At 41.3% G+C, this 21088-nt stretch overlaps 1 protein-coding gene across 3 annotated transcripts in view; it reads left to right on the top strand.

Annotated features, from left to right (window-relative positions):
* The window catches only part of GOLM1 (golgi membrane protein 1), a 49652-nt gene that overhangs the window by 12379 nt on the left and 16185 nt on the right, over positions 1 to 21088 (top strand). For all 3 annotated transcript variants that reach the window (XM_075931791.1, XM_075931790.1, XM_075931789.1), the window contains 3 exons: positions 1214 to 1361; positions 5424 to 5603; positions 21033 to 21087. In XM_075931791.1, the coding sequence (XP_075787906.1) occupies positions 1233 to 1361; positions 5424 to 5603; positions 21033 to 21087 (364 nt within the window). In that variant the 5' untranslated portion in view covers positions 1214 to 1232. The remainder of the gene's footprint in view (positions 1 to 1213; positions 1362 to 5423; positions 5604 to 21032; position 21088) is intronic.

The following is a 21088-nucleotide window of genomic DNA, read 5'->3' as shown; positions in this document are numbered from 1 at the left end:
GGAATGCATTCAGAAGAACAGATCATGTCATGAATAGCCCCATTTAGAGCAGCTTAACCTTTTCACAAATCAAAAGTTGTGCCTTTTTTGTATATTACATACATCTGTCAAATAATTGCACACAAACTACTAGAACTATGGAATTAATTCACTGGATCAACACATTCTTTGTCATGATAGTAGATCAGTATGTGTATTTTAAGTTGCCTGTGACATTAGTAATTATCTATTTGCAATATCTGTTTTCCAGTGGAATGAACTGGCAACTTTTTAAAAAAATTGTATAGTAAATTATTGCTACATTAAAAATACAAAGCAATTTTTGAGTGCTAAAACTATACATAAACCCATGCAACACTTTAAAAAAAGCATTAATATCACTAAATTAATAGTGTGTTTCAGAATTCTTAAATGAAGCTTTCATGTACCAAGAGGTATCCTAAGTTGACTTAAGCAAGAAGTTTAAAATATGTCATTGTGGTACTTTTCTCTTCATGCCTGCCAATAATACATGGCACATGGTGTAGCACAATTCCATGCCCTTTATGCAAACGCTAAACCTGCTTCACCAGAATTTACAACTTTCAAGAAATGAAGGCTTTAAATGTGGTGTTAGGCAAGCACCGTAGAACAGCAGAATATCAGAAAAAAATATTACTCTATTCTCTCCTGATGAAAGGAACTGGAATAGGGTCACCAAGAAAAGAATCTGAAATCATACTAACTTGGACAAATTTTAAAATGAAGGGCTAAGTTAGCCTACTGTTTTGGGGACTAAACTGGTCACCAGCTGGGATGAGAGAGAAAATAAATCTATTCCTTTCCTCCCTCTGCCAATGGAGTAGCATTGCTCAGTTAGCATCCAGCATTAGTCATTGCCAGAGAGGGGTTAACTGACTAAGTGGTAAACTTGTTCCAGTAAGACAATTATTGTGGTTCTTTGTTCTCTCATTAGGTTTTTCTGCTATACTCCATACTGAAATTCAGTGAAATTAGCCATAAACAATGATGGTACAATGTGGCCCTGTGATATTCGTCCAGTTACAAATCCAGGGAAGAATTCTTTCCTTGCCTGGGATACTCCAATTCGTAGTTACCAAAATAAGCTGTTGTAAAACCACAGCAGTTCTTGGTTCCAGTATAAGTCTGATGTACTCATGAAATTGTCCTAGCAAAGGAGTATGTAACATGACTTATTTATTTTCATTTACAGATTTCCACGTCCTTTTGAAATGGTCGGGCTAGGAAACGGCCGTCGAGGAATGAAATCTCCACCTCTTCTAATAGCTGCGCTTGTGGCTTGTATGATTGTTTTGGGTTTCAATTACTGGATTGCAAGTTCTCGCAATGTTGATCTACAGGTAGTATTCCTGTACTCCTTCCTGTAGTTTCAAATAGATACGGCTGCTAACAGTATTTATGCTTGTGAACTGTGTGGGGGGGGAAAAAAAAAAGAGCCAAGGCAAAACTTTTGAGTTTGTTCCTTGATAGTCCACTCCTAGCAGTTTCCCAGGAAAGGAGTGAAGAGAAGTGCACGTGAAAAGTGTTGCACTTGCAATAGCCAGTTCTGTCCAGGCAGTTTTGCAACTTTATGCTGCTATTATCATTCTGTAGAAAAGTTTTCTTGTTGTTAAATATTCAAGTGTGGTGTTTGGTTTTGGTTTGATTTTTTGATCTTTCTGAACATTACCACTAAAAGCAGCACATTTTTGCTTTCCATTCGCTACTGTCAACTTTTTTGTCTCCCAAACTTTTCCATGCCTGCTCCTGCATTGGTTCAGGGTCTGCTCAGCACATTATATGCAAGTAGCAGTTGATATTGGACAAGCTAAAATGCAAAGTACCTTTCCCAGATTTGTATTCCTATCAGATGTAAGAAAAGCTCTTTGTACTTTTTCAGAGGGGTGTTTAAAAATGACATATTGGTGCTTTCTAAGGCAGAGATGTTTTCTTAATGAAGATTTTGACTGAGAAGTCTAAATTGGATTTCTCAAATTTACCTAATCTTGATATGTGGAAATATGGTGCAGAACAAGCTACTGCAGTTATACAAGGCAGAGTGAATGAATGCAGAGTAGTCCTTACTAAGGATGTTAAATTGCAGTTATTTTACTAGTTGAGTAATGGACTAGTCGATAGGCACGTCCACATTCCTCCTTTGAAATGTACAAGATCCCCTTCTGGGGCTCTTGTACATTTCAAAGGAGGAATACAGAACACTGCATGCAGCCTGGGGCCAGCGGGAAGTCCCGCTGTCTCTGGGCTGCAGGCAGTGTGCCAGCTTTGAAATGGACAAGAATCCCCAGCAGGGGCTCTTGTGCATTTCAAAGTGGAAGTACACTCATGGAGCCCGGGGCCAACGGGGGACTTCCCAGCTGATCCCAGGCTCTGTGTGGCATTTCCCCAGAACCCGGGGTCAGCTGGGGACTCCCTAGCTAATCCTGGGTTCTGTGGAAATGCCGCTTAGAGCCTGGGGTCAACTGGGGAGTTTCCAGCTGACCCCAGGCTCCAGGTGGCACTGCCGCTTTGAAATGCCACCTCTGTGTTTCAAAGGGGCAGTACCTCACAGCTGAGCCAGGGATCAGCTGTGAGGCGCTGCCCCTTTGAAGTAGACCCTTCCCTCCCCCCTCCACTTTGCTGCCTCTATCTGATGGAGGCAACAAGGTGGGGAATTAACTAGTCGACTGTCTGATAAGCATTTGCTTATCAGATAGTTGATTAGTCTCTAACATCCTTAGTCCTTACGGTCTTTGTTAGCTGAGCTGGGGCTTTTTAAATGCTCATTGACCTTACAATCTGAGATCATTGGGGCTCCACATACATGATCTTAGTTTTCTTTGTATACCTTGCTGAGACTCGTATTGTTGGCTGTTCTGCAGAGACAATGAATGTTCATTCTTAAACTAGCTAATGAAGTTCTGCAGGGGGTCTGAACAGTTGGATCTAATTGCAAGACTGGTGTCTCTAGCCAAGCTGTTCTTGAGTTATGACATTCTTCCTTTTTAACATTGAATGCCCTGGATTATTTTTCCATGATGAACCCCTTATTTGATGACTGTCACGGCTATGGGATAACTGCACTTCTATCCCCCATTCCATGCTTCTCTTCCAGGAGTTCTGTGTCAGGTCTTAGATCTCCAGCCATTACCTGTGTCTGCGTATGGACCCAGTTCCCACTCCCTTCTGACTAGGAGTGGTTCAAGGCTGCACAGCCACTTGCATGCACTCTGCTATCCCTATCAAGCCAGTGTTCCTAAAGCCAATGCCTGCACTTTTCTTTCTCTCCGAGGGCTCTAAACTGTGTATTGTCAGCAGTTACAAGTGACCATGCTGCTCTTCCTAAGCAAGCATCTTTATTCGTAGGGTGAAAGCGTTTTGGAGAAAACATTTAAAAAAAAATCCCACAAAAGTTACTATATACACACTGAAAGCATTGGTCTTATGGGTAGGCCAGATCTTTGCAAACTTTCTGTAAGGGTCGGTGCCTTGGACAGATGATCCTGAGACAGTTTAAATGCATCCTTTTTAAGCCACAAGACTTTTCTTAGTTTTCCTATTTTGGGGAAACCCAGTTTGAATCAGTATATGGAAACGTCCCTGGGGAAGGGGATAGTACCTGTCTGGTGAAGAACACTGTCATACCTACCAGTCGTGACCCACAGTGATACATAAACTTAATACAAGATGTTCCCTCAAGATAATATATGTAATTACAATATCTCCCACGCTTTCTTCTAAAAATGCTCAGAGTGGCACACCAGAGTTATGCTGGGTAGATTGGTTCATTTCTGGTGAAGCTGGGGAAAGAATTCTCAAACTAGGTCTGTAACAGAAAATTCTTCACAACTTTGTCTATGGAGCAGATGCTGGATCTTCAGAGTTTACTGAACTTTTAACTGGATTGATAGCCCTAGAAATTGAAGTCCCCTTTCCTACAGAACTGGTACCATGCTATGTCATGACTTAATGTAAGGATAAAGTTTTCACCACTGCTCTGCTACTGTGTTTTACCCATTCCCCGAGGACAGAATGTCTCATCTTCTGGAAAGAGGTTAATTCAACCTCTGGGATCCATCAGTCCCTGGCCTCTTTCTGATACTGGTTACTTATTTATTAACAGCTGGGTTGAGACCATTAAGTCATGACACAGGCCACAAAACTGATGACAGTGGATCAAAAATCATTACTGTCTTGGGTCACGCTTGATTCAGTAACCTGGAGGTCAATTTGTCATTATTGATTGTCCTTGCCGTGCAGTGCTTTTCCCCAATGCAAATGTAAAATTATTTTCTTCCAATCAACCATAGCAAAGCGCTGGCAGCAGTACGAAAAGAAGCACCATTCATATTTTAAGGGTTGGACTGCACTTAGAGTGTTTTAGAAAGTAATACTATTTATTCAGCCAGTTTTTTGGCAGGACTTTAGTGCTATACTGACTAAGATGGAATTAGTTTTCTCTGCTCCTGCAGTTTAATCATGAAAGTTTTTCTTTTTCCATTCTCTCATCTACTGTAGTAATTGCAATGTAGGAGTTTAATCCCAGCTGCTGAGGGTAGGCAAGTGGCTTCTTTAAATATGGCTTTATCCAGCAGGGAAGGCTGTGAAATTACAAAGCTAGAACCCTGCCATTGAGGACTCGGTAGATAATATGATTTTGATACATCCCATTAAATTCCAAATGGACTATGAAGTTCATTCTGAGGCTGTAGATGTTTTCCTCAGCTTGACAAATGCTCTTGAGACTTTTGCCCTTTTCCACCCTGCCACCTCCAAAGTCTACAGAATCTGGCAGTTACAGAGATTAGAAGTACGTAAATGACTCTTGGATAACAAGCAACAGAACATATGAGGTACACCCAGAGTGTCCTGCAAAAACTGAATCAATTCTTAAAAACCAAACAAACCCCAAATCTGCAGACTTAACTCCTTGACCTGTTCTTAAGGGGCCTCTTAATAGAAATGGCATATTACATTGCAGACTACTTGTAACCCATTGAGCTATCTTAAAGGTATTTTATGTAGTGGCAATGCAAGAAATCTTCAGATCTAGATTCTAGGCCTAGATTTGACACTAGTTTAAACTTTTTTAATGGGTTGAAACATTTGTATTTATTAATTATACTAATACAATTATTTAAAACGTTGCTTTGCCCATCATGGGAGTATTGTCATTGTGCACAGTGGAATTGCCAGACAGACATTGAACTTAATTTGGCTGTGCCTGATTCTGGGACCAAATCCTTTTATACCCTTAAATCTAAGTAGTGACTAATTGGAAATGTGATAGACTGAAAATCCATAACAGATTAATCAGATTTTCTCTGCACAAAAAGTTTGAAGTCCTATCAGACACAGAAACACTCCTTGTAACCCTGATTTATAGGAGCCATTTATATTTGTCTCGTTTATCTGCTTCTTTTCAGAGTCGGATTATGGAACTGGAAAGGAAAGTCCGCAGGGCGGCAGCAGAGAGAGGAGCTGTTGAACTAAAAAAGAATGAATTCCAAGGAGAACTAGAGAAGCAGCGAGAGCAGATAGATAAAATCCAGTCCCTCCATGGTTTTCAGTTGGAAAATGTCAATAAAATGCACCAGGATGAGAAGGTAGGACTTCTTCAAACTGTACTGTTGGCCTTAGAATGCAACTTTCTCATTGTTACCATGTATAGCATGTTATTCTCTGTAAGGAAATAGGATTATTTAAATCTTTCAGATAATACAAAAGCAATCATGCAGCCATCACTACAACAGTTTGAACCTCTCTAGTCCGGCACCTTTGGGACCTGACCAGTGCTGAATCATAGAATTTGCTGAGCTATGGGAGGTCAATGTTGTCTAGCAGCATGACCAACACTTCTACTGCTTACTGGGCTCTTAGAAGACGCTTAGGGGCAAATTAGAGCTAAATAACAGCACTGAACACTGAGAGCCGGGACTGATGGCTGTACACAAACTTTATGGAACTGCAGGAAACTTGGCCACATGCTTGATAAGTGAGTATCCAGCTAACTAAACTCTTGCTGGATCACAGATGTTACTGGACTAGAGAGGTTCAGCCTGCAGTGGCAAAATGTGTAGTGCTGAAAAAATGGAATTCTAACACAGATCTCTAGTATTCAGGGTTGTAAAAGAAATGTTGAATAATTTTTAATGAAGAAAATAACCTTTCATTGGTGATAAAATGGAGGCAATACATCAAAATCTGGTGTCTCATGAAAGCATTACATGCAATTATAATACAACACACATAGCACGTGCTGCTGACACGCAGGGCACATCTTGACTACGTTTTTCTTTCAAAATAAAATATGCACATTTGGTGCAAATTTGCATATCTTCTTCTGATCACTTTTTCAAAAGAGGTTTTTTCGAAAAAGGAAGCAGTCTAGACTTGGTTCTTTTGGAAAAAAAAAGCCTTTTTCGAAAGAACCCTTCTTCCTCAAAAAATGAGGTTTACAGTGTTCTTTCAAAAAAGGGTTTTTTTTCTAAAGAACCACATCTAGACCGCTTGCTTTTTCGAAAAAACCTCTTTAGAAAAAGTGATTGGAAGAAGATGGGCAAATTTGCCCCTAATGTGCATATCTTCTTTCAAAAGAAAAATATAGTCTAGACATGCCCTCAATAACATTTTAGAAGTTATAGGAGGAGTTTTAAGGAGCCCTTACTTAGCATTGATCAAATTCTGCTCTTGTTTATCTTGTTTTGATAAAACTAACTTAACCTGGCCTCATGCTCCTGTGCATCATCATCAGGATAAATACCAAAGAGTTACAGTCTCTTTGCAGGTTGAACATCACCTGGATCAATGTGTGGTTAGGTTTTTAAGGTGGTCAGGCTGGACATTCAGTTTATGTCCATCACTGCCAATACTAGCACACCACAGAAACTTTTGGTGCCCTTGTAGTTGCTCACCATATGGAGGCTTTCCATGGTAAACATGCTTTAGAATCCTTTGGTTTTCCGTTTTAATAATATATCCATACCAAGAAAGCTGGTGGAAACCCAGCTGGCGCTGATGGAGCTGGTTTTGAATAGCCTCATTTCTGATCTTGTCCTGCCACTTGCCATGGAGCAGCTGATGATGACAATGAGAAATGAAAACATAAATCCCAGTGGTCTTTTGTCTTTCTCAGCACCTACTTTGCATGTGCAGCAGCAACTGGTGTAACTGTGGTTCTCTGGCTCTGCAGCTTTATGGCAAGCTTGATGTCATGACATCTCCACAGAGGCCTCTGCCGGGATGGAAACATGGCAGCAACTTCTGCTAAAGGAGTGTTCCAACATTATCTGTGTCTCTGCCCAAATATTTGACAGTTGTCCCATGCTCAGCATGTCATCTGGATAGGTTCATCATGACCAGCTTGTAATCAACGATCAGGGACTTAGTTTTAACTGGATAAAAAGCCAAACTAATGTGTGCGTCTCTTGCCTGACAAGATTGGCCTTCTGCTGAAGCCATTTGCCTGACTGAGCAAACAAGATGATGCCATCAGTGTTTTCAGGATCTCAAAGTACAGTGGGGTTCAAGTCACTGTCACCGATAGCTGCTTCCTCAAGCTTATCCATCAACTCGCCAGTGCCGCTATTGAACAACGATGGTGACAGCATGCAGCCTTACTAAATAAATGGAAATAGGAATCTACCATTAATTTGAACAGTGCTCGCCGTTCCACTCCAGAGCTCTTTTGTCAAGGATACCATCTTTCCAGGCGGTGCAGATTAAATCCTACAGACTTGCTTTTGATGCACTGAATCAGAGGCCTGATGGAAGTCTATAAAAAACCCACTGTGCATGCTTATTAAATTCAGCCTCAAGGTAAAAATCTGGTTGACAGTGGAATGACAGGTCTAAATCTACACTGAATCCCAGCCTTTGCCACAGAGTGCTTTGTCTCGAATTAGCACTGACGTGGAAGTGATGTGTTTTCCCTGGAACTGACAGCAGCTTAGTACGAGGGAGGTTAATAGTTAACCAATAAGCTTAGCCTATTAAGTTGCCAGTGGCCCACCCCCCCCCTCCCCCGCAGTTGCTGGAGCATCCCCCTGCCCTCTGTGCGGCAGGGGGTTGCTCCAGTCCTGTGGGGCCTACCATCATGGGGGCTGCTCCAGCCCAGCTGCGGTGTGTGGGGAGGTGTTCCAACTCATCCAATGCAGCCCCTGACCATGACAAGGGGAGACCACTCCAGCCTGCCCATGGCCCCGCAGCCCACCCGTCCTGTTTAATCTGTTAAAAGTAATGTTTAACAGATTAACTAATTAAACAGGATTTTACATCTCTATTTGGTACTGCTGCATTTGGCTTAATGGCCTATATATTAATTTCTAAAACTAAAAAATAGCAGTTAGATTTATAGGAATGTTTGTATTCCCTTGTACTTGCATAGATGGTAATGATTCTTATACGTATATGAAGATCTTGCCCATCGTGTTGTGCCCTGACTCACCTCTCCCAAAACCCAGTTTGATTAGAAAAAAAGCTCAGAAATATTTAGATACTTTTACAGAGGAACTAGAATCTGTGGATTTTGAATGCTTGGGACCTGCAATACTGTTTTAACAGATGGAAAATGATATGAAAAATAACACACATCTACTTTTCAATAATATTATGGCAAAATTTAAATACAGCTTTTCTCAGCCTTTTGTTACTAAAGTTCATTAGGGAGGTGTTCCTTCCTCAAAGATTTCTGTTGGAAAACATTCCTGTGTGGGGCTATTTGTCCTTACTTTCCTCAGTGGAGATACCACTGTTTGCATCTCTGAAGGTACAGCGCCTCGCTCTCGATTTTTGGTATCCACTCATGTTCCACTTCTGCGTCTCAAGCAGCGCACTTAAGTAATATAGCCAGAAAAATTAAATTTCATGTTGCCTAACACAGAGACATTGGCACTTACGATAGTTTTGAAGTAATGTGAACTCTTGCATTTTACAGTTCCTTCCCTTTGGCAGATTCCCTCTGAACTGTGGGAAGATTGTTAGACTTCTTTTTCCAAAATGTTTTCCTTTAAATAGTACCTCCTAAAATGCAGGCCTCTAACTTTCAGTAATGGAACACTCCCTAGGGTCTCTGCTGTAAAACTATAAGGCCAGACTTATAGCCTATGCTGAGTGAACAGTAACATACTGGGCTCTCTGCGGTCCTCTGCCTTTTCAAACAGAGAGTAGTGTGTTCTGGCATCCTAGTACTGGAAGGTGTGTGTGCCTGTTGCACTTTCCAACTTTTCCATGGAAATCAGTTTGTAGATGTGACCTGTTCAGATTCTGCAGCTTTAGATGAGAGGCTGGGGTGATTTTCATGGCTCTGTACTCCCAACTCCCCCCTCCCCTCCCTGTGTTGGAGATCTTAGCACAAGATCATACTGACTAAGCTGACATGGGTTCCCCCACTGCAGATCTGAAACCCTTCTGGCGAGGGAAAGCCAATGAAAGCATGGCTGCTCCAGCAGTGTATTGCTCTGCAGTATTGTCTAAGGATGTTAAGTAATGGTTAATTGACTAGTCGATGGAATTTCCATCAACTAGTCCAGGGGTCTCCAAACTACGGCCCGCGGGCTGGATGCGGCCCGCGAGGCCCTCTCATCCGGCCCGTGGAGACCTTTTTGTCTACGGAAAAAAAATTACGGAAAGTTACGTGTATCCTCCAGCTGCAGTTTCAGCAGCGGTTTTCTGACTTGGATTCAAAGGCAGAAGAAGTGAGATTGTTTCAAAACCCATTTGAAGCAGATGTGGCCAGTTGCCCAGATGAACTGCAGCTGGAAGTCATTGAGTTGCAAGCAAATGACCTCCTTAGGGACAAGTTCAAAATAGGACTGGTGGGTTTTTACCAGTTTTTGCCCAAGGAAGACTTTCCTAATGTCAAAACTTTTGCATCAAGATACCTTTCAATCTTTGGAACAACATACCTGTGTGAACAAACATTTTCAAGAATGAAATACGTGAAGAACAATTTGAGAACAAACTTGTCCGATGATAATCTCAGGTCACTTTTGATGTTAGGGACAACAAATCTAAAGCCAGAAATGTCTGCTATTTTGGCATCCAGGAAACAATTTCACCATTCACCTAATACAGGTGTTCATGTGTAGTGTATCAATGTGTTATTAAATAATAACTGAATAAAATAATATTAAATAAATAATTAAAAACAACATCCATGTTTTGATTGTTTTTTATTTGGACCTCAAGTGTGTAGTCGGCCCCCGAACTGCTGTTTGATAGTTAATGCGGCCCTCGGGCTGAAAAGTTTGGAGACCCCTGAACTAGTCGATAAGCACTTCTGCATTCTTTCTTTGAAATGTACAAGAGCCCGGGATCAGCGCTCATGGAGCCTGGGGTCAGCTGGGGACTCCCCAGCTGATCCCAGTTCCGTGGAAATGCAACGCTAGAGCCCAGGATCAGCTGGGCTCCACGTGCAGCAGCGCCGCACAGCTGAGCCGCACAGCTGAACGCCGCCTCGGCATTTCAAAGCGACAGCGCCGCATAGTTGATCCCGGGCTCAGCTGTGCGGCGCTGCTGCTTTGAAGTACCCCTCTCCTCCCCTCCCTTTGCTGCCTCTATCTGATAGAGGCAGCAAGAGGGGTGGGGAGGGAATCGAGTAGTTGATTGAATAGCTGATAAGCAAATGCTTATCAGGTAGTCTACTAGTCCTTAACATCCCTAGTATTGACCTTGGTCCCCAGGAACCCCAATATACAATGCTTCTGTGAACCAAACTCCCTATCATTGTGGGGACGGTGAGCAACCCTGCCCTGTGGTGAATAAGGAAGAAATGGAGTCTAGTTCAGTTTCCTTGTTCCTGGGAGGGAATGCCGTTCATAAAAGAACACTTAACCCTTTATGGGAAAGCTTATAAATCAATACATTACTTCCTTTCTTCTCTCAAAGCAGTGGGTATTGAAATGCTTTGACTGAGAGAAGAGTAATGCCTTTGCAGAAGGAAAAGTGCTCAGAAGACATGCTCTCTTACCCAGAAATACCCAGTCCTAGATTTTGCAGTTAACGTGCAGTATGGCTCACTAACTCCTATTCCAGGCTGTTCTGTGAATGATCAGCACTTCAACAAAAACTTAATTGAAAACAAAAAGTATCTGGTGTGTGTGTGTGTGTGTGTGTGTGTGTGTGTGTGTATTTATATTGATTTATGTTTTTGCAGGGCATGTGATTGGGGGGGGGAGGCAAAATTGGGGTGTTCCATAGGTCTGGGAGAGAACAGATCTTTGGGCTATAAATTGCTTTTACCTGACCAAACTCACAGGTAGCATGCAAGGCCAATCAATTGTTGCAGTTATTTATTATATATACTATTTTTCATTTAACTATCCTTCTGTCTGCGTGGCTGCGGATGAATAACAGTAGTTATTGTGTGCTGCAAGTTATTGTGTGCTGGATAAGTTGCATACCGGATAAGTTGCATACCAGATATGTAGTGCCATGATAGCAGATAGTATAACACAGAAGATTTCTGGAAAAGCTCAACAGGGCCCCTCTGCAGTTGTGATCGCTCTCCCTCCACTTCTCCAAGGATCTGCAGGATAGCAGCTTGAAAGGTGGTTTGCTGAGCTGGCTGACATCAGGACTGCCCCTAGCTCCTGGGCAGGATCAGCTGGGATCACATCTACTGAAAATGGATCAACATTTGTGCCTTCATCTGTGCTTGGGGGTGTTAGGAGCTTTGTCCACTGGGCAAAAGGGACAGTCCCTCCAACCCTATCCCTGTGCCTGCAAGAGAACAAGCACCAGGCCTTCTCTAAAAGGCAGTAGACGCTATACAGGGACCCTTTTGAGGTCAGTACAAAAGACTTCCCCTTCCGGAAGTTTCATATTAGAAATTTAAAATTTTTTTTAGCATCACTAAATTGGGATGTTAAATTTAGATCAAGTAACTAACTGAATAGTTGATTGGCTATTCGATTAGTCTATAAGGGCACCTCCACCTTTGAACTGCTGGGCTCTTGTTATCGTTCAAAAACGGAACCCCCGCAGGGAATGCAGGCCTCAGCCTTTGAAATGTACGAGAGTCCTAGTGAGAGCCCACTGGGCTCTTGTACATTACGAAAGCAGCATCACAACAGAAGTGGTGCAAGCGGAAACTGCTTTAGTCCCTGCTCATACCATTTCCGCTATGCCTCTATCTCCCCTGACCCTCACGGAGATGGTGCTGGGGGGAGCTTGCTCTTAAGTCAGCTCTCATCAGCACCGGCTCCTGCTCCCCACCATTTGCTGCCCCTCTCTGACAAAGGCAGCAATGTGGAGGAAGCGACTAGTCGCGTCACTGGTTGACTATCCAATAAGCTTCTGCTTATTGGATAGTCGACTAGTCTCTTATATCACTAAGTAATAATATGGACTAGTATCTTTTGGATATTTTGAGAGCAAAACAAATTATTCTGACTTAAAAGAGAAAATGCATTACACTTACATTAACTTGGTAAATTCTAAAATACCTTTTTATAAATATTTTTGGTGTGTGTTCTTGTAGCACGTCTTCATATTCGCCTTCTTGATTGGCTGACTTTTTTGTGAAGGATTATGATAGTCTATCAAAATCATAACCTGATTTTTTTGGTTTAGTTCAGTCATTCAGATCAGTTTTTTTTTTCCTTTTTAGCAGCAGATTAAGAAAATAAATTATATTATCTAACTAGACTTGAATTGTAAATATTTGATTGTAAGGTAACTCACATCCAAAAGACTATTTAGTCAATTAGTCCCTTGAGCAATATGGAGAACATTGTGTACAAGAATAATCAATAAATGTGATGTACTCATAAAATATTAATACACAAATGCTAGTGGATATGGCAGAAATCTACAATGACTTTTAAAGTTGTCTGTTACTCTGTTTGGCCATGTTATTATAGGGATCTTGGTTAAGGGAATGATATCACAGGCCTTGTTCTCATCTCAATTGTACTAGTTCAGTGTTTCCCAAATGGTGTTCTGCAGAACTCCGGATTTCCGCGAAGTGAAAATAAGGTTTCTGCGAGAAAATTCTATTACAATAACATTTTATGATTAAAAATTAATATTTTAGCATTTATTATTTTTATTGAAAACAATTTTAATTTGTGTTTGCCACGGTAAGTGTCCCTGTGTAATACCATCTTAGCCAGAGAGTGGAGACGATGAAATTACTACTCAGCAGTGCGCGCATAGTCAGTGGTGCGATTGCCTGTTATATACCACCATAAATCCCCATACTCACTCTGAGGGAGCGTGGATCACATGGGTGACTGAATACAAATCTACTAGCACAAGTGTCAGACAAAGTTGAAGCTTCAGCTCTCAAACCAGTTGCTGTTATTAGAGGTTCCGCAAAATTATTTCAAGTTTAAAAGGGTTCCGTGACCAAATAAAATTGGGAAACAAACTAGTTCTTCATCGGTGTTAGTCTGACTCTGTCCTGATAGGGATTCACTAAGCAATAAGGGTCAATGATAATTTGAATATCAATAAATATAAAGGTGGAATAATGGGTTTACTGTATTCTGTTTTCCTTCTTTTCCCAGTAGCTGTTTCTCTACACATTTGTCCAGTGCATTTTAAGATTTCTTTAGGGTAACCCTGTTTTATTTGGCCATTCCCATGATTTCTCTTTTTTCATCCCAATATTCTTGTTCCTTGGAGGCAGCTTTGAGGAAGTTCTGAGTGCTGTCATTTTCATGATCATGAATGTAAATATACTGCTGGCTGAATATTTGAAGTTGTGTATTGAGTACAGAACCAGGCTGATGATGATGATATCTAGGGAAGAGGAAGAGATCCAAAACAAATAGGCATTTCTCCTACATCTTTTCTGGGAGCAGAGTCATTTGGCGTGCCTCTTTTGGGCTCAGCTATTTAGCATGGACTGGTGGGATGGGATTGTGCTGCAGACCTGGGATGACCGACAGTGATGGCTGAACTTCAGAATGTCAAAAGTCACTTTCTTAATTATGCACTGAGCTCACCTGAGCGCTGCAGTGGCAGACAGCCAACCTGAGAGCTCTCAGCAACATGGCCATCACTGTATGGAAGCTTGCCAGCACTGATTGCTGATGGTCATTTGCTAACCAATTTGAAGTTGTTAGATTGACTATTGGGGCATTTGTAGTGGAAATGTGCACCAATGTCCCTAAGATGATGATCCTCCCAGGTATGCAATAGGTTGATAGCTATTAATGGCTTTGCATGCTTGGGATCCCTTAATTCTATAGGAGCCACTGATGGGACCTATATGCCTGTTGTTTGCTCACCACATCAGACCTTTGAATTCATCAACAGAAAAGGGTGTTTCCTCCATAGTTCTGCAAGACCTTGTTGATTGCTGTGGAAGGTTCTCCAATATTTATACGGGGTGCTCTGGAAAAACTTGTGATGCCTGGATCTTCAGAAAATCTGGACTTTTTGCACCCGTGGTCAATATGGATTTAATGGTATTCCTCCAGTGATTCTAGGAGATGCTTATGGAGCCCTTTCCTGGACAATTGGATAGGAGAAGGGAACTATTAAACTATACTCTTGAGTATTCATAGAATAATTGTGCATCTGGAACAGGGAAGGCAGATGGAGGAAGTTGATGAGGAACATCTTCCTATTCTGCTAGCTGTTTGCTGTGTTTTGCGCAACCACTGTGAAGGCAAGCAGCAATGACTTGCACATGGATAGGAGCAGCAGGAGGCAGGCACATTTGGTGAACATTTAGAATAACCATAAAGGAGGCTTCTATGGAATGGTACAGCCACTCAGGAGTATGTAACACGGGGCTACTCAACTTCGGAAGCTCCAGAGGCCATAATGATGCCAAGGGCCACAACTTAAGTGTGGTTGCATATACATGAGAATAGCTTATTTCACACTGATGGGCATGAACACAAAGATTAAGGCAAGACTATACTACATGAAGGCCTCGTTTAAGTCAGTTCTGCTGATATTAATAAAATGCACTATTTACTCAATTTCCACCCATATGACAGCACTATTAATGAGCAATGACAGTCTAGGAATTTAACTACTAAAACACACATCAACAGAAGACCATTATATTGACAACTTTTTTGTTTTGGCTTCCACCCGCAGGCTGCATGCGGAGTCCCGTGGAAACCCAAACTGCACCGTGAGCCACAAACAAATGGGCTGTGGGCCGCATGCAGCCCACGGGCCACGTGTTGAGTAGCCCTGATATAATGTATTGCGCTCCTACTTTTGAATCTAGGAGTCACTTGTGTATGTTTGGGTAGGGCACTTAAATGAACATTATGGTGCAGTTTTTCGTCTTTGTTCTTGATGCACTATGTATGTCCAGTTTGTAATACAATGTTTTCAGTACAGTGCTGTGCTGATGTTCTGCCTGTGCAGATATTAAGATAGTGATTCTTCAGCAGGAGAAAGGAGGGTCTAAGTCCCAGAACCATGAATGCAGACTCTCACATTCAGATTACTTTTGTAAATAATAAATAAAAGTACACCAAGATTAACTTTGATAGCGTTATATATTTTTATTGAGCAATCATGCTACTGAGCAAACTTTTAAGATCTTGTGCTCCCGGAACTTCTTTGCTTTTTCATATCCCATGTCCTGTTGCATACTGTTTCTCCTTTTCCTGCTGCTATCGCTATGGTATGTGTGTTGATTGGGGGGGGGGGGAGGATAAGAAAAGATCTAACTTAAAACAAATACTTTCCTTATTAAGTGATAGAACGCCGCTGTTTTTGTGAAGGGTGCAGAAGTTGACCATGTGGAGGAAGACAGATGAATAAGCACCACAGTAGGTATAGGTGGGAACATAGCAAGTTTGTGGTGATTGTGAGGTTTTTTTTATCAGTGTTGAAAGGAATGGAGAATTTATAAGTGTGAGGATGGGTAAGGGGAGTGTAAAAGTCCATGAGCCAGAGCAAAATTAGGCCAACATCACGTTGTTCCACTATGGTTCAGGTACAGCCTCAATCTTTAAATGGCGGTGGTTTGGAGCTTTACAACTCTGGCTCACTTGGCTCACTGCATCACCCACATCCAGGGTGTGTGGTTCAGTCAGAGAGTCCACATCTAGTAGACATGTGGTCAAGCTCTTTCTAGTAAAAACAGTCTGTGGTACCTGTCTGTACAATTAATTTAGATCTGTATCTGGCTGTATGCAGCTTTTTAAAGGGTGAGGTGACATCCAGGTAGGATGCTGTAGAGGGGAAACAGCTGACCCAGGGAGCAAGAAAGAGTGAGATACTGGCATGAAGATCTGACAAATGCACAACACTTGTTATGGGGTGTGATGTAGCCACGCATGATTTGCCATGGGTAAACTCAGTTGGCATCTAAGTAAACCTGCTTCCAAAATGGGTTTGCTAACCCACATTAAAACACCATGTCATATACAACATTACATTTTGTTTGTGTATGAAGGAATTTTAAGAGGAAACATCTCAAGTTCACCTACAGCAATTCTTAAGTGTAGATGAATCCTTATACATTGTAACCTGTGCTGCTGAGCCACTAATTTGCAGGCAGAGCCTTAATTGATTATGATCTTTCTAGTTTAATTACAGTTCAGAATTACTTTGAATATATTCAGACTTTTTTCAGCAGAGCTAGCAGTTAGTTTTGTATTTAAAATAGATTTAATAGTAAAGTAGTGGACTTTCATATGGAAAGTAAGTTCAGTCTGTTTTTATGTTAACTTAGAATAAGCTCTTATTTCTTTCATGAATAAATGGGCAGCTGTCCCTTCAAACACCATTTGTTAAGCAACATTTCTCAAATGGTCTGATCATAGGTGGTAGATGACATGCATTTTAGCTAGACTGAATTGGAAGAAGGTAAAATAAACTCAATATATTCCCTTAAGCAACTTCTGTTCAAACCTCATCCTTTGGGAAAGTACATTAGCAGCAGAGATGGTCCACATGTTCATAGAATCATAGTGACACCCTTTTAGATACCTGAAGACTACTATCATGTCCCCTCTAAGTCTTCTCCTTTCCAAACTAAACAAGCACAATTCTTTTGGTCTTCCTTCATAGATCATGTTCTCTAGACCTTTAGTTGTTCTTGTTGCTCTTTTCTGGACCTTCTCCAATTTCTCCACATCGTTCTTGAAATGTGGTGCCCAGAACTGGACACAATACTCCAACTGAGGCCTAATCAGCGCATAGTAGAGCGGAAGAATGACTTCTCATGTCTTGCTCACAGCACTCCTGTTAGTGTATCCCAGGATTGTGTTTGCTTTTTTTGCAACAGCATCACACTGTTGGATCATATTTAGCATGTGCAACCCTTCCCAGTTTGGTATCACCAGCAAACATAATAAGTGTACTCTCTATGCCAATATCTAAATCGTTGATGAAGATATTGAACAGAGCCAGTCCCAAAACAGACTCTGTGGAACCCCACCTTTATGCCCTTCCAGCAGGATTGTGAACAGTTAATAACTTCTCTCAGAATGGTTATCCAGCCAGTTATGTACCAATCTTGTAGTAGCCCCATTTAAGTTGTATTTGCCTACTTTATTGATAAGATAATGCAAGACCATATCAAAAGCTTTACTAAAGTCTAGATATACCACGTCCACCACTTCTCCCACAACTGGACACATTCATAAATGTATTTGTATTATGGACAATGTGTGAGACTCCCCTTATTAGGCCAGTCCATATGTTTCCAAGGCATGGAAATTCAGATCATGTGTGGATTGAGAATATACTGTTGTAAACTTTTGCCTCTTCACGCTGTATGGTAAAATGGCTGATGACTGAAAAGGGGTTAATGTACAATGCATAGCTGTAGTGAAGATTCCTGGAATGTATTTTATTCTATTCATATTGCTAAATGTTTCTGTATTTGCAATTGAAATGTTGAGATAATACATGTGCTAGATTTGATGGCAACAATGACAAAAATTGTCTCTGCAGAGAACGCACACCGGGCAAATGCGTTTTTGCTGATCTGCAGGTTTGGATAGATCATTCTTTATGGATAGATCATTCTTTATGCCCACTGTCTCCTTGGTGCCTCTGTTGAGATAGTTGGCTCATTTGACAGCAGTGGTGATGGTTTTTGTGATGTGTTCTGTGGTTGGCTTCTGGAATAAGAGATTAAATGAAATAAAACCACTGGCAGCTATCATCCATAATAGAGATGTAGTAGTGTAGTTGATTAACCGATAAGCAAAAGCTTATAGGTTAATGCTGTAGACTGCATGGATTTCTTCCCCCTCCCTCCGCCCCCACCAGTACATTTTTTTAGCAGTCTGGGCCAACAGCCCAGCTCAGTCCTGGCTCTCACTGGATCTGGGACCTACCCCTGCTGCAGCTCTGCATTTAAAGTGTATTAGGAGCCAGGAGGACAGGCAGCCCAGATTAGTTCCAGCTTGCGCTGGGTCTGGGAGCTCAGCTGCCTCCATCCCCCCACCCCAGACAGGGGCTGATGCCACCCCATGTTGCTGCCTCTGTATCTGAAGCACGAGGCAACAGGCAACAGGCGAGGAAAGCTGTTTTTTTAACTGGCTCCCCTCACAGACCAGCTCCAGTCTGGCACCCTGCACTGCTGCCTCTGTATCAGAGGCAGAAAGTTGGAGTGGCAGGGTGCTCTTTGGGAGTGGGGCTGGAGTGCATTGGCTGCTGGTCCTACCCCCGGGGATTCTAGAATAGTCGAGTAACCAATAGGAATTCATGACATTAATTGACTGTTCAGTTAACCAATATTTAACATCCCTAATACAGAATAGGTGGCAGAAGCTGTAGTCTTTTAATGTTCAACAACCTTGACCACAGTCCAAACACTGAGCTAGAGGTAAAGTGCTTGGTCTCCATTAGCAGTTGTCTGAACCATTCAGTGTGTCCCAAAGAGTTTTTTCATGCAGAGTTTAATTTAATTGAGGAGAACAGTCTGTAACTTCTAGAGAGAATAAAGGCTAAAGTTCAGTGGAAAAAACTATGGCTTAAATGCTCCATTATTGGCTTGAAAATTGGTTTAGACTTTTTTCACACAGCTCTCTTGCTCAAACATGTGTAATGAGTCTGCAGCATACTGACAAGCCTACAGGAAATATAATAGAGAAAATATGTTCAGTGACCTTTTGAAACCCTTGAAAAAAATGAGTACACTTGCTGATGTTTTAATCTCATGACTTAGATTTGAAAGTGTTTGTGGCGAATGATGAAGGAAGGGAAATTTTGGGATTTAATTTAAATAAATGAATTTCAGTAACTATCAGATATGTAAACATAACACACATGCCTATTCTCCACCTGATCTCCCCTGGCTTGTGTTGTAAATCTATCCCATGCACTTTGACTGTGTCTAGACTGGCCAGTTTTTCTGGAAAATCAGCCGCTTTTCTGGAAAAACTTGCCAGTTGTCTACACTGACCGCTTGAATTTCCTACTGTAAGAAATCAGTGCTTTTTGCGGAAATACTATGCTGCTCCCATTCGGGCAAAAGTCCCTTTTGCGCAAAAGGGCCAGTGTAGACAGCTGAGATTTGTTTTGCGCAAAAAAGCCCCATTCACGAAAATGGCAATTGGGGCTTTTTTGTGCAAAAGCGCGTCTAGATTGGCACGGACGCTTTTACGCAAAAAGTGCCAACCTAGATGCTCTTTTCCGAAAATGCTTTTAACGGAAAACTTTTCTGTCTAAAATCATGAAAATCATGTCAGTTTAGACGTAGCCTTTCTTGTCTTCCGTGTCTCTTTACTGTGCACTCAGTGAACCAAGACTTGTGGTATTTTGGGAACTGAAATTGTAACTAATTAACAATAATAGTAATCCAGTGGCACCACGGAGACAGCTTTTAAACTGGCTCCCCGCCCCTGGCACCAGCTCTTGCTCCTCCCCGCCTCCCCCCACCTTGCTGCCTCTGATACTGAGCAGGAACTGGGGAGGAACGCAAGTAGTCGGCTAGATTAACCAATAAGCCTAGGATTATTGGTTAGTCAACTACTCGTTTACATCCCTAGCACAGACTGAATGACCATCTTGAGCATAGCAATGATCCTTCCATTTAAGGCAGCCTATATACTGTATGGCAGCAGCACTGTTTCTGTGAAAAACCTCTTTTGGAATTGATTGTAGCCTGATCTTTGAAGTCTGTGAAATACTGAGTACATCCTGGGATGAATAAATGGGAATCCTGATTAAATTACATCTAAGCATAGTGAATAGATCCTTCAGAAGATGTATGGATTTATAAGTGTAAACAGACATGCTCTTCTGTCTTAAAAACTAACCTGGTTTCCTGTACAAGTTCTGTGTATTAGTCACTGAAGCACATTTGTCTGTGACTATTTTCAGATAGTGTTGTTTTCCCCCTACTCATGTGCATGTGGATTTCTGCCTCTCTTCTCTCTCCTGGGATTACTGCCATTTTAGTGTGTCTAGATTTAAAGCTGTGGGATTGGAAGGGCACATTACATCCTCATTTGTCCTGAGGTGGAATTGAGGGTGCCATCCATCAGGGAAGTGGACTAATTGCAATGGTGTGTAATATAAAACTTCATAGTAAAAGACATTTCTCCCTTGATTTACTGATTTTTGGTACAGTTTTTATTTGTATTGTTGGTCTGTGTTCTTCTGCCACATTTTACCTGCAACCTTAAAGTAGGCTTGCTCATTTTGCCTCAAAAGAATTATTGAAAGGGTGCAGTTGGGTGAATCTTTCTTTCTTAAAGAGCCACTTGATAAGTACACTTTAACTCTGTCACTGTGATTATAATATTAATATGAAATGGAGGTAATGGTAAACAAGTATTTAGCGGTTGGCTCTTTGAATTCATACTTCAAGTGAGTAACCTGTTTAAGATGTAGTGATCTTGCTTTATTTTGAATGATGATTTTTTGTTTATGTCTTGCACAGTATAACTTTTTTGCTTTTTCATAATCTAGGAATTGATCCCATTGCACAACACAAGTGATCCCAACTGCAGCTAATACAGTTGGGGCGTATAACTTTTTTTTATCACATTGCTTAGAAATAATTTTTTGCTTTATTCTCAAGAATTATTTGAGTGTTATTAGATAAATGGTTTGATCAACATTATTTTAATACAGTATCACTTTTTTTCCAGGCAGTGTTAATGAATAACATAACTACAAATGAGCGATTTATCCAGAATCTAAAAGG

The sequence above is a fragment of the Pelodiscus sinensis genome, chromosome 6 (assembly GCF_049634645.1).
Source record: "Pelodiscus sinensis isolate JC-2024 chromosome 6, ASM4963464v1, whole genome shotgun sequence".
Taxonomy (NCBI): Eukaryota; Metazoa; Chordata; order Testudines; family Trionychidae; genus Pelodiscus; species Pelodiscus sinensis.
This window is presented reverse-complemented; position numbering and strand designations above follow the sequence as displayed.